The 15,127-nt window shown below is 38.0% G+C and overlaps 1 protein-coding gene across 1 annotated transcript in view; it reads right to left on the reverse strand.

Moving 5' to 3' along the window:
• LOC136867102 (uncharacterized) overlaps positions 1–15,127 on the reverse strand; it is a 422,324-nt gene that overhangs the window by 78,785 nt on the left and 328,412 nt on the right. Inside the window, exon 3 of the mRNA XM_067144205.2 lies at positions 3,082–3,114. Coding sequence (XP_067000306.1) covers positions 3,082–3,114 — 33 coding nt within the window. The remainder of the gene's footprint in view (positions 1–3,081; positions 3,115–15,127) is intronic.

Below are 15,127 nucleotides of genomic sequence, written 5' to 3' on the forward strand. Positions count from 1 at the left end.
GACCATTCTAGGCATCTTAGAAATTTAAAACTTGGTACCAGACAACGTGATGACTTCAGGATCCCTAGAAAAATCTCAAATTTTCATAATTCTCTGAGGGGTACATGCTGGGAGTTTCAAACCTGCATAAGAACACAGTCGGTGATATTTATCCAGAACCTACAGGTTTTATGGGCTTAAAAGTTTCCTTAAAGTCCTGATTTTAAACCCACTCCCCCATATCAAGATCGGAGCACAAGCTCCCAGACAAGTTAGAAAATTGAAATTTTGCAAATTTATAGCTTTTAGCATGTAACCGACGGAAAATTTACGAGATGTTTAAAAATTTTATTTTTTTACCCCCGAAAAATATCGAAATATGGAGGCAATTTTAATGACGGTGCAGTCCTTCCTTTCGATGTATTTCGTGGCTAAACGGTAAGTCGTATCACTAAACGGATGGCACAATCTCCGTTCAATTTGGAGTGATCTACAACTTCGGTCCTATGACCTTTTGTCGTATCTCTATCCCTTATACATTAAATTTTTCTCTATTTCTGGATTTACCTCAATTTTGCACTTTGTACACGTACAATTGATGGTTTGATTCACTTATAGGAACGATGGGATCATCAAATTCTACACGAATATTGGCCCACCCAGTAGCCATATGTGAGCTAAATTCTATGTTTGAAGCTGTCGCATAAGTATCTGAAACGTAATGCAGTGTGCGAAAATCTTACACAAATTTCACCCCATTCAACGTTTCTAAAACATAATGAATTGTGGTAGACAAGTGCACCTGTCGTTATCATCACAACTCCCAACTCCACAACTCGCACTTAACATTGGAAACATCGTCTGCGGACCTCCCTATGCTTTTTCTCGGATAACGCCAATTTACATGCAATTTAAAAATTATTATTAACTTCATGTACAGTAATTTACTTCGATATCCGTATACAATCTGGAATACCGTAGCGAAGCACGGGTACAATTGCTAGTGTATTATAATAATTGCTTACACTTTCTGCAGTTTGTGATATCCATAGCAATGAGGGAGAGTATTCAAATCTAAGCACTTTTATACATTGGTTATTAAGTCATCGTGTTCTATTCAATTTTAAAATAGATAGCACAAGCATTGTGATATGTTTTGTGACTGAATATGTTAAAATGGTTCATCCATTTTACTCAGCGGTGAAGTGTTAATTTTCAGTTACACATTCATGCCTTCTGGTCAAAATATTTATAAAGGAGTGTGCTAATACGCATCTATATGTAATTAACAGCTACATTCTTGCTGGATATAGAACAAGTTTCCTCTTATGGATGAATATTCATGAGCTTGTTCTATTATGTGTGCTATAATTTCATAAGCACGATCAAAGTGACAAGAACCATAAACTACACCTCAACATATAACTTGTCAGGAGTTAAACTAAGATAATTTATTACCTCAGCTCCGGGCCATTGACTGACTAATTATATCAGTAGACCAGGGGCGTCAACAACTGACAAAAAGTCGATTAGCTCATTAAAATGCAAAATGCTTAGTTCACTTCTTCTCATGCGATACAGAAAGCGTACACGATTTCTAAAATATAGGCTGAATCGAATGGGAGATATAATAACTAATATGAGATCAGAAATTTAAATCTGCATTTCAATGAAGTCGACCATTTCGCTGTCGCTATCATGTCACTTCCACGCAGGTCATTAATTATTTCATCATTCAACAACGGGATTTTTAATTTCATCTTCTACCTACAAGTGCATAAATTAATTTACTGCACGCCTTTCAAAAAGTTTCTTTGAGGAAAATAAACAGTCATTAAAACCGCATGTCTACAAAAGGCAAGGATGGTTTATATTAAACGCGTAAGTCGATCAATGTACAAACTTAGGTGTGAAAATGCACATGCATTTCATGCGTCCTAGAAACTTATTACTTGGAACTAGGGAACCAGATACCTCCACCATCCCTAGAAAATTAGAACTGTCCCACGCGGTTCAACAAAGTTCAGAAGCAAAATAATAGACGTACACAAACTTAAGCAGTTTTTGGCCACTGGGAATCATTTTTTTTTCCCGAAGAGCTCATCTATAGTTTTCGTGGAATTTTAACTTCCATAAAAGGCCAAATTCATTTTCAACGGTAAATACAGAGAAAGTGTTGAGGGAAATTTTCGAGATATTAAGGAAGGTGACAAATTCTACTCATCAATGGAAGTTGTGTGTGTAGCATTGTATAAAGGTAGCTGTAAGAGTGAAAATAGACGTGAATTAATGAAGGTACCCTAGAAACTTAACAAAAATTGTACTGGGCGAGTTGGCCGTGTGGTTAGGTGGGTTCGAATCCCACTGTCGGCAGCCGTGTAGATGGTTTTCCGTGGTTTCCCATTTTCACACCAGGCAAATGCTGGGGCTGTACCTTAATTAAGGCCACGGCCGCTTCCTTCCTATTCCTAGGGCTTTCCTGTCCCATCGTCGCCGTAAGACCTATCTGTGTTGGTGCGACGTAAAGCAAATAGAAACAAAAATTAAAAAAATTGGAACAGTGAAGCTGTTAACACCAATATCCCCAGAAAAATCCCAAAACTCCCTGAGAGGGATGGGGATGGGGAGGCGAAATGAAGTTTCGATACTGGGGCTCCCCCCGCCGCAAAACAGCATAAATACGCAAGCGTACGCATCTTTCCAACAAGTGGATATCTGATGGATATTTGCAATGCATGTAACCCTGAGCATTCCACCAAGCACAGAGTATAAACATATTTTGATGCAGTGATAGTTTTTTGGTTGTTTTAGATCCGATTCATAGTGGGTTAACCAATTATGGTCGCATTGAGAAATATCGCACAGAACCCACTTTCCATCAAGCAATAAAACCATCTCTGTTTGCGGAAGGATCCCTCGCATGGCGAGACAGCAAATAAACTTTTACTAATATCGTTTTCTGGGCTCCAGTCATCAAATGTGGGTCCCGTGGTCCCAAGCTGACGGAGGTGTTGGCTTTTTTACATTATGAAAATCCGAAACATCTTTAGTTATCGCATTCGTATAAAATATATCATATATTTTTGATGCAGGTATACTCACATATTGAGGATGTTCGGTCCACCCAGTCAATTTCTGTAACAAAAGAAAATATATCGTTAGAGTTTATTAATCAAGAGTTCTGGGAGCATGTAAAGTGATTTATCTAGGGTGACACACTACAAAACACCAACTGACAAGAACTTAAGCAACGCTATGACGCTATGCCGCTACAAAGCAAGAGAAAGTACGTAGTGTGTCACGTGCCGAGTCGCATTTCGACATTCTGACACCCGGGGTAGTAGTTAGTTTGAGGCCCCCGTTCCTTATGCAATGCAGATACTAAGAAATATGGTTTCGGGAGGAAAGAAAATGTCACTGTCATTAAGAGTGCCCTTCACTGTAGTTGTATATTTTGAATCGAAAATATTATCACTTGGGCTAATAACAACATGGTTTTGCTGCTTACAAAAAAGACGTGGTAGCCTGTACCAGGCACAGCGTACAGCAGCTAGAGCCACTTACATAAAACGTATTATCCGCACACTTTATCTTGGTGCATTTGTGTACGGGGATGAGGAGTAAGGAAGGAGCTGTCCCGGTATCGACAGTGCTGCCAACTGAATGAAAATGAAATCTGAATTGAATCGAGAATATGATCGATAGATATGAAATTTCTAAACCGTTATCATCTTAAGCCAACAACTATGTCACATACACATTATATAACATTATAAAACATTTCTCGATGCGAATCTTGTTCCTAGCATTAATTCTATACTTTAGCTTTATTGTGTAAACAACAACAGTACTAGTACGTAAAGTGTACGCCAGATGTCGCACAAGGATGCTTAAGCGATTCATAGTTTGTGTTTCAAAGGTTGCCAGTACGACTCTCGAAGATAGCCGAGGTCGACTGATTCAGCACTAGGGTGTAAATGCACCAAGATAAAGTGTGCGGATAAAATATATAGATTGCAGGATAATGTGCACATTATCAGCGAATGTCCAAAAAAGAAAGTGCAGTGGCGATATCAGTGACTTTGCTCATGCGCTTCCAGAGACAGTTAGCTATATAAATAACCTGGATATAAATATATAGTTTGTTCTTCAAATTCATTGTGTGTTGTATCTGTAAAGCCATACGCTAAAAATAAGTAAATAAATAAATTAATAACTGTAATTAGAAATAAAAAGCAAGGTAACATTTTTTTCAACATGATTTATTTATTCGTTTTAATTTGGATACTACTAGGTAAACAACTGATAGGAAATCTCCCACCTGGGTGTCAGCCCTAACTACAGAATTTTGAATATGTTTGAATGATTGACTGATTTATTTATTTATTTATTTATTTATTTATTTATTTATTTATTTATTTATTTATTTATTTATTTATTTATTTATTGGTACATAAATATATATTTATGGAAGATTTATAGGATATGGAAAAAACACAACCATCTATGAAGAGGCCATGAGGCTCCGCAGAAGTGGAGGTTCTTATTTCTATATTAGAGGACCTGTCGAAAATGAATCCCGTGAACCGAGCACTACGACTAGGTAGCTCACACGGGGTATACATTTTAAATATCCTTTGTAAGGGGCTGCTTAGTCGAGGTGGTACAGGCGAACTCTGTTCACCCAGAAGGACGTGGGTTCAATTCGCCGTCAGGGAGACTAAGATTAAGAAACGAGATTTCAACATTTCGAGTGGCACATGGCCCTGAGGTTCACTCAGCCTGCTGACAAAGTGAGTGTCAGGTTAATTTATGGGGGCAAAGGGGGATAGGCATAGAGTTTACCAATCACTTTTTCAAGGACCTTCATTGTCTGTAAGGAGATGGTTTTGCTAATATCCGTTATAATTAACCTGAGGATATCTCCTGAAGTGACTATTTGTACCTGTAACTGCTAAAATACAGAAAAAATATTAAAAATACGTTTAGGATCCAATTACGACGAAGAAAATGCATTTGTTGGTGCCCATGAGTGTCTATTTTCACCGTTACGGATCTACGTTTTCGTTAAATGTCTATTTGAACACCTAACACTTTATTTTTCAATTTTTTGCTTTAGTAGACCTACATATCGTTGGTCGACGGAGAGTAACAGGCAACGTGTGATTGATGGAACATACAGCAGGCTGGCTGATAAAAACTGGCCTGGATAGAATTCCAGGTGATACATGCAAAGCCTAGGGCCAACTTTAGGAAGATACCGCAATAAAAAAAAAATCCTGGTTGAGAAAGAGTAAGCAAAGCAAAGTCATCTCCGTACAGGCCATGAAGGCCCCAGGAGGAGTGGAAGGTAAAGGCTTCCACTATCCATAACCTCGGCACTTGATGGGGTAGAGTGGTTAGCTCTACGCCCGGCCGCCTTTGCCCCCAGGAATTAACCTGGTACTCATTTTTGGTGTAAGCTGAGTGAATCTCAGGGCCATATACACCTCCGGAAGTGGAAATCTCATTTCTTAAATTTTACGATTTCCTGACGGGGATTCGAACCCACGTCCTTCAGGGCGAACCGAGCACGCCTTTACCGCCTCGGCCAGGCAGCCCCTGGTTGAGAAAGGGTAATAAAAATAAATTATGCCTTCCACGACGTAAAGCAAATATATAAAAAGAAGACATATCCTAACTGAAACGAGGCATAAATTTACACCATAAAACCTTGAAAGGTACACAGATATTATCTGTAATGTAGCTGGAGAGTAATTTGTTTCACTAGTTTCAGTACAGTTTCACAAATGAAGATCAATGACAAGGGGCTCTCTCATATACAGCAAAACCCCTATTTAACATTGTTCACGAGACAAGTGATATTTTAAATATTTAATACAAGTGTTTATAATGCCTATTTAGGCAGCATAAACAGAATTTTATACCTAAATGTTATCAGCTTAATTATTACATTTTAATTTGTTTCGAATATCAGTTTTTGAATAAGTCGTAAAAGGAACATGGGAAAGGAACAAAATGACCAGTCAGTGCAGACAGAGGGAACAATGGACTAGGACAGTCTCCACATCTCCATACACTGCCCTCAACAAACAGATAGGCTCTCCCCTCGTCAATCCCAGTTCTTCAACACAGTAGCGTACCCAGGGGTGGGGGGTGGGGGGGTATAGTTTTACAAAATGGTGATAGAACACAATAAAGGTGCTCAGATTGCAGTACACTACAAAATTTTAAACTAAAATACAGAACAAGAACAATATGATCAAAGTGAATAGTTTTACGGCGAATTGTATGTTCAGATTACAATCTAAAATCCAACTTTCGGGGCTTCTTTGAAAATAGTTTCAGAAATCTGTTGGTTTTTTTAATTATGTCTCTGTAAATGTTTAAAAGAATCAACCCCTTGAATCGACTTTCACGTGTTTATTGTCAGTTCCTGTTTATTTTAATTTGTAAAAATTCCATTGGGGAGGGGGGCGTTATAACGCCCAGTAATCCTCCTCCCCCTCTGGCTACGCCCCTGCTTCAGCATCTATTTCTTCTCAACCCCCGACGAACTCTTTTCTCCTTCCCAACCTCAACAGGACGGCGAGCATCAACACTCACTGAGAAGGCCATCTTATTATATCTTCATGCTTGACGCGGGATGTGTAGGATAAGAGGAAAGGTAGATGAATACAGGAAGTGGGAAGAAACATAAGAAAGATGAATACAGGTGGTAAAATATTAGGAACACCGGGTAATATATATTTTTTTGGAATTAAGTGTAACTCACTACATGTAACGGTAAGAGGGGTATTCTTTCCTCTCTATCAATACTTAGCAGGTTCGATCCCACAGGTAGGTGAATAAACTGCATGTGTCCCAGCTGTGCCTGGTGTTGCCGGCAATACCCTATAATACGTGCAGCCGCAGGATGGAAGCAGTAGAATGTTTTCGCGGAAATGCAGCACAATGCTAGACAAAAAACAGGCAGACATCTACAATCTACACCAACAATTCCTAGTAACCTGAATGCCTGCATTATTTATATACCGATTTTCTTTATACTAGTTATTGAGATACCCTTCGTGTTCACACTGTCTCGAGGAAAATGGTGCTTTTTAGTGTTCTCACTTTGTTTTTAACATAAATGGTTTTAAATTATATCAGACAGTCATGCAGTTCAGATTCGAAGGAAATTTCATAAGGATGATAATATCAAATGCGCTTTCAGGACTAATCACCAAAGTAGCAGCACTGTTCGTCCCAAACATAAATGTTATCAGTGGATATTTGGGTGGATTTTTGGAGAATGATTCGGGCATTTTAAAATGTCATTCTAGAATGCATGACTGTATATGATACAATTTAAAACTAATCCAATGATGATAGAGACAATGAGGGAAGACACAAATATAGCATCCCCCTAAAGACAGAGCATGGCCAGAGTATATCTCAAGAACTAGGAACTCATTTAAGCGTTTTTATTCTTCAAATCAAGACAGCAGCGCATCATCATAAAAAGTGCTAAGAATATTACAGAATATTGTCAGCGTAGAGAGAATATTTTCCATTCGACCGATAGAAAAACAACGAAACGAAATTTATTACAGTAAAAAAACCGTTGCTACATTAATACGTGTCAAGTAGGATATGTGTGACCAAAATAAATGATGCTCTCACTATCCTGTTACAGAAAATACGTTAAAATTGCTCAGTGATAACACGTACATTAAGGTAAGGATAAACGGACAACGATCCATCTTCAGGCAGAAGTAGAGGAGACTGACGACTTTGATAATAATAATGGCGTGTGGCCTCCGAAGAGGCCTGGTGCAGATCTTTTGAATTGACGCCTGATAGGCGACCTACGTGAATATGAGGATGGGGCCGTATCTAATGTTGAAGACAGCACATATATCCAGCTCCCGAGCCATCAGAATTAACCAGTGAACGTTAAAATCCCGACCCGACGGGAATCGAACCCGGGACCCTCTGGATCAAACGCCAGCACGCTACCCATTTAGTAGCCATGGAGATGGACACGATGATTTTCAATAAATAATTTTTTAAATGTGATTGTAAACAATAAATATAGGTATTTCGCAACTCATATGACTAATATTCATGATTTTTAAATATTGTATAATAATAATAATAATAATAATAATAATAATAATAATAATAATATAATTATTATAAAACAACTTTAGTACCGATCTCAGTACAGACAGACCATCATACAGAGGGTCTTCCCACTGCCCCTCACAAATAAAAAGGGTACAGGCACACAGCCATAAAATGAAAGCATACTGGGCCAAAAAACAAACAAACAGAATACATTAGCTAAGTGTTAAGACAAGCCCCATGGTCCCTCGTAGGCCAAAACGAACCAAAAAATCTTCAGTACATTGAAGGAGGGATACTTTTACTGTACGAGTGATTTTCCGAGGTTTTGAAACGGAGTTTCCTTTTCTATGACCATGAAACACTTTCATCATTATAGCTGAGCTGCGTCAAGTAGGCCTATGTGTGTGTTAATACTACGTTATTTGGTTAGAGATGGGATACATCAGCGAAAGAATTGAGTCGTAATGTTCAGAGTAATCGGAAAATAATGTCTCAGAGTAATCGGAAAATAATGTCTGCAGATGGCCTAATATTAACCACTACAACAGGAAATAATTCGATTTAATGCTGAATGCTACGCTAAAAAAATCATAAAGAAGCACGTAATCCATGAATGGAATAACTTCTTCCACTAGAGGCCAAGTCACCAGAGAAATATTCTTCCCTGCCGCCTGCAAAGTAACGTGTTGGTACCAAGCTTTGAAATTACTCGGTTTTTGACTGGTCATGGCAAATTTGGTTATTATTTTCATCGATTTGCAATCAATCGTCCTGATGGCTACGTATTGCACCCATAAGCGAATGTGCATAATTAATGCATAAATTAAATGTTTAATAATTCGCATATGGGAATACAGCAGTAGGCTGGGAAAAGATTGCTGTCTCACAAAGCAACAGCCAGGCGCCGTTCAGACTGAAAATATATCCACAGAATACGTCTTAAGGCACGAACAGGAAGTAGCTAGCCTGAGTGGCACGTCCAATTATGTTTTATGATGCCGACGAGAAATGGAAACTTTCTATCCAGTTCCCACGTGAATCCGCACGTCCGAATTTGCCCTGCCTAAGAAGTGCGAGAGAGACACGAATAATACCCGTCATCCCTTGGCAGAAAGTGGAAGAATCCAAACTACTAAGAGCGCGAACGTCTCAGCCAATCACAAAATTGCAAATTTTAATGTCTTGTCATAGCGGGAATCTACAGCTAGTATTTCGCGATTTGGTGCCCGAAGTAGCTGTGAAAATATTGCGTCCTGACTTCCAAACAATATTTGAGGATTTATCAGTGCAAAAGTGTGGTTAATCAGTGGTTAAATAAGAAATTTTCAATTTTACATGGAAGAGTGGTATCGCCCAGGAAATGAACAGTCATGGCGGGAAGGCGCCATATTCTCATAGAAAATAGAGCCAGTGACGCGCGCCGTTGTATAAATCAACCTGTGGTCGTTTCTCATAACGCAATGTAACACGTAAATCGGACCAGAATTAGGAAGGTTTTGAACACATTTTCTAAAATTCTAACCTACGGACGTATGATAAATCGGTCCCAAGTGCAGAATTATTACGCCACATCCCTTCCACAGAACTATTTTCGAAGTGGGGTGGGGGGAGGACTGTTTACAAAAAGGAAGACACCAGTGTGGTGAACTTCAGTCTCGTAGGAAATCTCAGTCTCGAATGAAATCTTCAGTCTCGTCAGAATTCTCAGTCTTGGAGAATTTCAGTCTCGTACAGTTGTTGGCATCCGAGCGAGTAATGTATTTATTTGTGTGAGTAATATCTTAGCCGAAATGAACACTTTGACAAACTTTTATTCAACTTTAGTTTATGCAGAGATAATCAGGCAATTAAATTAACAAATGACAATGGTAGTTATATTCTCAACACTTGCCATGAATGAACTTAAAGTGCTAGGACCGAGATGAACAATGAATTTCTTCGTAACACGTAGCAGCATAGCATTTTCCCTAGTTCACGTGTAGCTTGTATTTTTCGTGGAAAGGTCATATGTTGGAGGACGATTATTATAAAATTCTCCACATCATTGGGAACATTACATTTAAATTTTTCCACACTCTCATAGAACTATTATTGCAATTGAGATATTTGGGGCCAGAATTAGTCAAGCCAGTTACAGGGAGAAAAACTTTGTTTCGCTTGTGGAATGTTGCCGCACTAAGACCTTGAGTCCAGTGTTATGGTCAGAAAAGGTGAATAACCAATAATCCTTTACACAAACAAACTGAGAGGGCTGAGAGAGAGACGACAGCAGGCAGGTAGCGGAGTCCAGACTTTCGACTTCACGTCAGGTGCTCAGTGCAGTGCCATTGAATATTTTTCGTAGGAGTGTTAAAAATGCGAGTGCTAATATAAATATGGACGTGTGCAACGCTATTGTAAAAATGCATCAAGTTTGCGTGTGTGACCTCTTGGATAACCCCATCAGCTTGAAGATGAAGTGCTAAATCCATCATGACGGGGTCCGGAGGATGATCTGACCTGCCTCCAGCACAAATAAGGTAAATGAGCAACATGTAAATATGTAGGGCTATGAATAGTCGATGATCAAAAATGTAGTTTAGAATTTTAGATAGGATTGTAAATAATTCACGGATCGGATGGTAATTATAAAAATTAGGATCATAATAATAATACTACTACTAATAATAATGATAATAATACATAAGTGTTAGCGAGTGTTATTTGCGCAGTTTCCTTAAGTTAATGTTTTCATATTATTTCTGGATCATTTTGAAATAAGTCATTTGACATATGAGAATCCTATTTTACTAATAGAAATTTACATACGGTGTAGTGCAGATTTTAAAGTGATGATAATAATAATAATCGTGGTAATGAGCGGTATTTTTGTTGACGTTTTGATTTGTAAATGCTGCCATGTTAGTTTAAATGTTTATTTTGCTATTAGCGCATTCAGTTTATTATGTTATTTTATGTTATATTATGTAATCATTATTCAGGTGACCGTTTCCGGTAGCTCTCATATTTTGTATTTCGAGACGATATGGTTGATACGCAAGATTTAATTTCTTTATGTAACGTGGTTACACATTTCGATAGCCGTGTTTTTGAGAGGCAATCTCGTTATTTCAGTTATGTAATTAGTGACAGGAAGCCATTGATAAGTTAGCTCTGATATTTCATAATATGTGAAACGGTGGATGATCAAAATAACGAGTAAAGTAATAGTAATATCCCTGATGTTCTGCGTTGAGAAATGGAAAATGTGACATTTGGACCATGTCATGAATAATGTCGTAAAATGGATGTGTGAACGACACTGTTATTTCGCCCGTCGGATATGAGCGAGGCCGTACTATGAGTTACTACGTCGAGAATATTGATGAATAAATAGAATTGAGAGATGAATAATTTAACCGAGAGTGTTAAATATGCGACGACATGTGTTATGGTTGTAGGCGGAAAGCCTGTATTGTTTTAAATAGTTTCCAGGGAAAATGAAAGCTCGGAAAATATGCAGTTGAGAGTCCGAGATAAATTGTGAACAGAGCGACTGATCAATGTGTGTTTCGACAGTCAAGTATAATCATTGATGACATGTAATACCAATAATTATTGTACATAAAGATTGAATAAGGTCATGTCAAGACATTTTCGTCTGAGGTTAGAAGATTGCCATCAAATTCACGTAATTTTGCTACTTGGATCAGGGTAATATTTTTTACTGCGATATTGTGCATTTTAATTTTAATTTTATTAGGCAGCGATTTTTGGGGTCTAGATTTTTATTATGATATTATTTCTTTGTATATATTTTGTCACCGTATTATTTTAAAATCTGATACGTGAATTGTGTTTGATTTAATGTCTGTAGATAAAATAAAATAGGTGTAGTCAGGTTATTTTAATTTCAGTATTTCTTGGGAGCAGTGTTTCTCCATTGACATGTTCATTTATGTAAATAAGATTTCATGTGTTAGGGTAAGAGATCATCAATTAGTTCATAGTCAAAACCATAGTAGTAGTATGCTCATACCAAAAGACAGTCAGTAATCACCAAGTCTTAGAAATCCACTACGTTTCAGTTAGGCAAATGAAGCGATCTTTAGTAAGCAGTTGTATCACAAGTGCCGCAGATGACTTACATAAATACGATGAAATCTGCCTCCATCTAGAGTTGGTACCACAAAATTATGCATTCGCAATGAAAATGCAGGTAGCGGCAAACTAGGTAAAGTTAACGATGTAAAGGGATCGCTTTCATTTGAGATGTAAACTTGAGGCACTTGGCCTAATTAATTTAAGTATTTTAAGCGTCCAGATTATCACAGTTGAGTAAATAAGGTTTAACAAAATAAATGAGTGGTGGTAGCACTCGGGTTTTTGGTTCAATAATTTTCTTGTTTTCAGCCACGAGTAGTTTAAATATGTGGCAAAGGTTATATAACGGATAAAGTACCATGTTCATGGTTGTTTTTTTATTGTTAGGGTATTCTCCTATTATTTTAGAATTAGGTGCTTCCCAAATGAATTTGAATATGAGTTAAATAGTTGATAGACACCTCAAGTCAAAGTCAATTGGATGAATTAATAAATTAATTAATTAATAACTGAATTTATTTGGAGAGGATATTTTTCCAAGGTATTGTAAATCGTTTATTCAAATGAGGCTGTATTTCTGACCAGTGTTTAAATGTGGTCACGTCATCGTCATGGAGACAGTGGTTCGATGTAATCCAGAACACTAAAATTTAATCGACATTCAGTCGAAATTTTATTAAGGCAGATAGTTAATTTATTGTAATGCAGATCTTTAATTGTTTAAAATTTTAATTTCATTTCACATTATTTTATTTTACACCATTTTACTTTCGTTTTACACTTTACAAATTTTGTTAAATAAACCATTTTATTTATTTAAATTTTAATTCAGTCTTTGGGTACCGTCATTTAATAGTTTAGTTTACCCCATCTTTCATTTCCTCACCCCCCGATCGACGTGTGGCCCATCAACCCGAGGGATCCACGGACGCATCACGCCTGAGGAGAAGAGTCTACATGAGGCGGTAGGTATTTTTAAATGCCATTATTTGCAGGAGCAGCCGGCGCACATCTCAAGAAAGAAGACCACCGCATCTGGTACCTTTAAAAGGGCACAGTATGTATCTGTGGATCCTCACAAACAGCGGACCACCTACTGTTTGAATGTGCTGCATTTGAAAGAAGGCATGACTTGATCTCTCATTTGCATTATTGCGACATTGCATTATCAAAACCCCTGTATCATTTGTTTAAGAAGCCATGCTGTTACAAATATTTCATTAACTTCATTCACTTCATTTTCCGCCGATTAGACACATGAATTCATTTTCATTTTAAAACTGAATATGTATTTTAACTATAACCCTAGTATACTATGTAAAAATAGGTTTCCAAACTTCTTTGGATATTCAATAATAATAAGAAGTAGGAAGAAAACAAAACCATAAATATACAGGTTGAAAAATAACGAGAAAAGGGGTACTTTTCAAACACGCTCACCATTTCGCTTATATAAGAGCGGAATTAGCTCTCATGGAGGAGAGGATGAGGAGATAAGAAGAATAAGCAGCGCGTGGATTGGAGGAAAAAGAACCGTCGCTACCATGTATGATTCAAAGATCACCTGTAAATTGTACACCACTTGTGTCAATCTTCGCCTCCATTAAGCCGTTACTAGAGTTGAAGAGAAGAAAATGAAGGTAGCAGAAAACATTTTAAGAAGTATGATCAGAAAGAAGATAACAAAGAGTCAGAATTGGGTTACCGGATGCTTTTAGTGGAATGTAGGATTTAATGTTCGAAAAATGTAGGACAGCGGGAAATAATACACTGAAAGCGGAAAATATGGAAATGAACAATAGTTAATGCATGTTATTCTCAAATGAAATATACTAAGAACAAAGTCAGTTCTACTTCTCCAGTAATAGATCATTTATATGTAAGAGACATAATGATTTGTTGTAAAACATTTAAGCCGTTTAAAACAACCATAAAACTCACAGCAGTTGAACTGTTTGATGTTTTTTTTTTTTTTGCTAGGGGCTTTACGTCGCACCGACACAGATAGGTCTTATGGCGACGATGGGATGGGAAAGGCCTAGGAGTTGGAAGGAAGCGGCCGTGGCCTTAATTAAGGTACAGCCCCAGCATTTGCCTGGTGTGAAAATGGGAAACCACGGAAAACCATCTTCAGGGCTGCCGATAGTGGGATTCGAACCTACTATCTCCCGGATGCAAGCTCACAGCCGCGCGCCTCTACGCGCACGACCAACTCGCCCGGTGTGTTTGATGTTATATTTAACTAAAGATATAGGGCATACACTTCACAGAGTCTATCTCATCTGTCCATTGAACGGCAATTAATGGGAAACAATCTATCTACCAATTTCATTACGTCCAGGAATAGCCGAAAACAAACTACTCTTCAATTATGAACAACTCAGAATGACCAGTTTCATACTTATGAACTCTAAACATCTCACTCATTTATCATTAGATTATTTCTAAGACTGAATCGTTTGGTTCAAGAAATTTGTTTAAGTCACAGTTGGTCATACAATGATGAGCTATTGAGTTAGAGATACCTTGTTAGTAGAGTGCAGTGTCTCCGTTCGCCCTGATGACAGCGGTGATTCTGCATAATATGGACTCCGCAAGACACCGGAGCTCCCTATAATGCACGAAGATTGGTCGAATATGGTCCAGGAAGCGCACAGCCTTCTCAACAGCATCCCAAATGTGCTCGATAGGATTGAGTTCGGGTGATCTTGGGGGCCAGACAAGTATACTAATATCCATGGATTGTACGTCGAACCAATCTACTTTAACTCGCAAGTGATTGGCCGTTGCATTGACTTCAGGTCTTCTGATGGGTACTGGAGGCGAACAAATGGCTGGATATTATCTGACAGCCTGTATTGTTTGCCGGTGAGGGATGTTGACAGATTTACTAGTGGCCCCATTTCATTCCACATGAACAGTCCCTCTGCGAAGATAACACCACCACCACTGG

The sequence above is a fragment of the Anabrus simplex genome, chromosome 3 (genome assembly GCF_040414725.1).
Source record: "Anabrus simplex isolate iqAnaSimp1 chromosome 3, ASM4041472v1, whole genome shotgun sequence".
In the NCBI taxonomy this organism is placed as follows: Eukaryota; Metazoa; Arthropoda; class Insecta; order Orthoptera; family Tettigoniidae; genus Anabrus; species Anabrus simplex.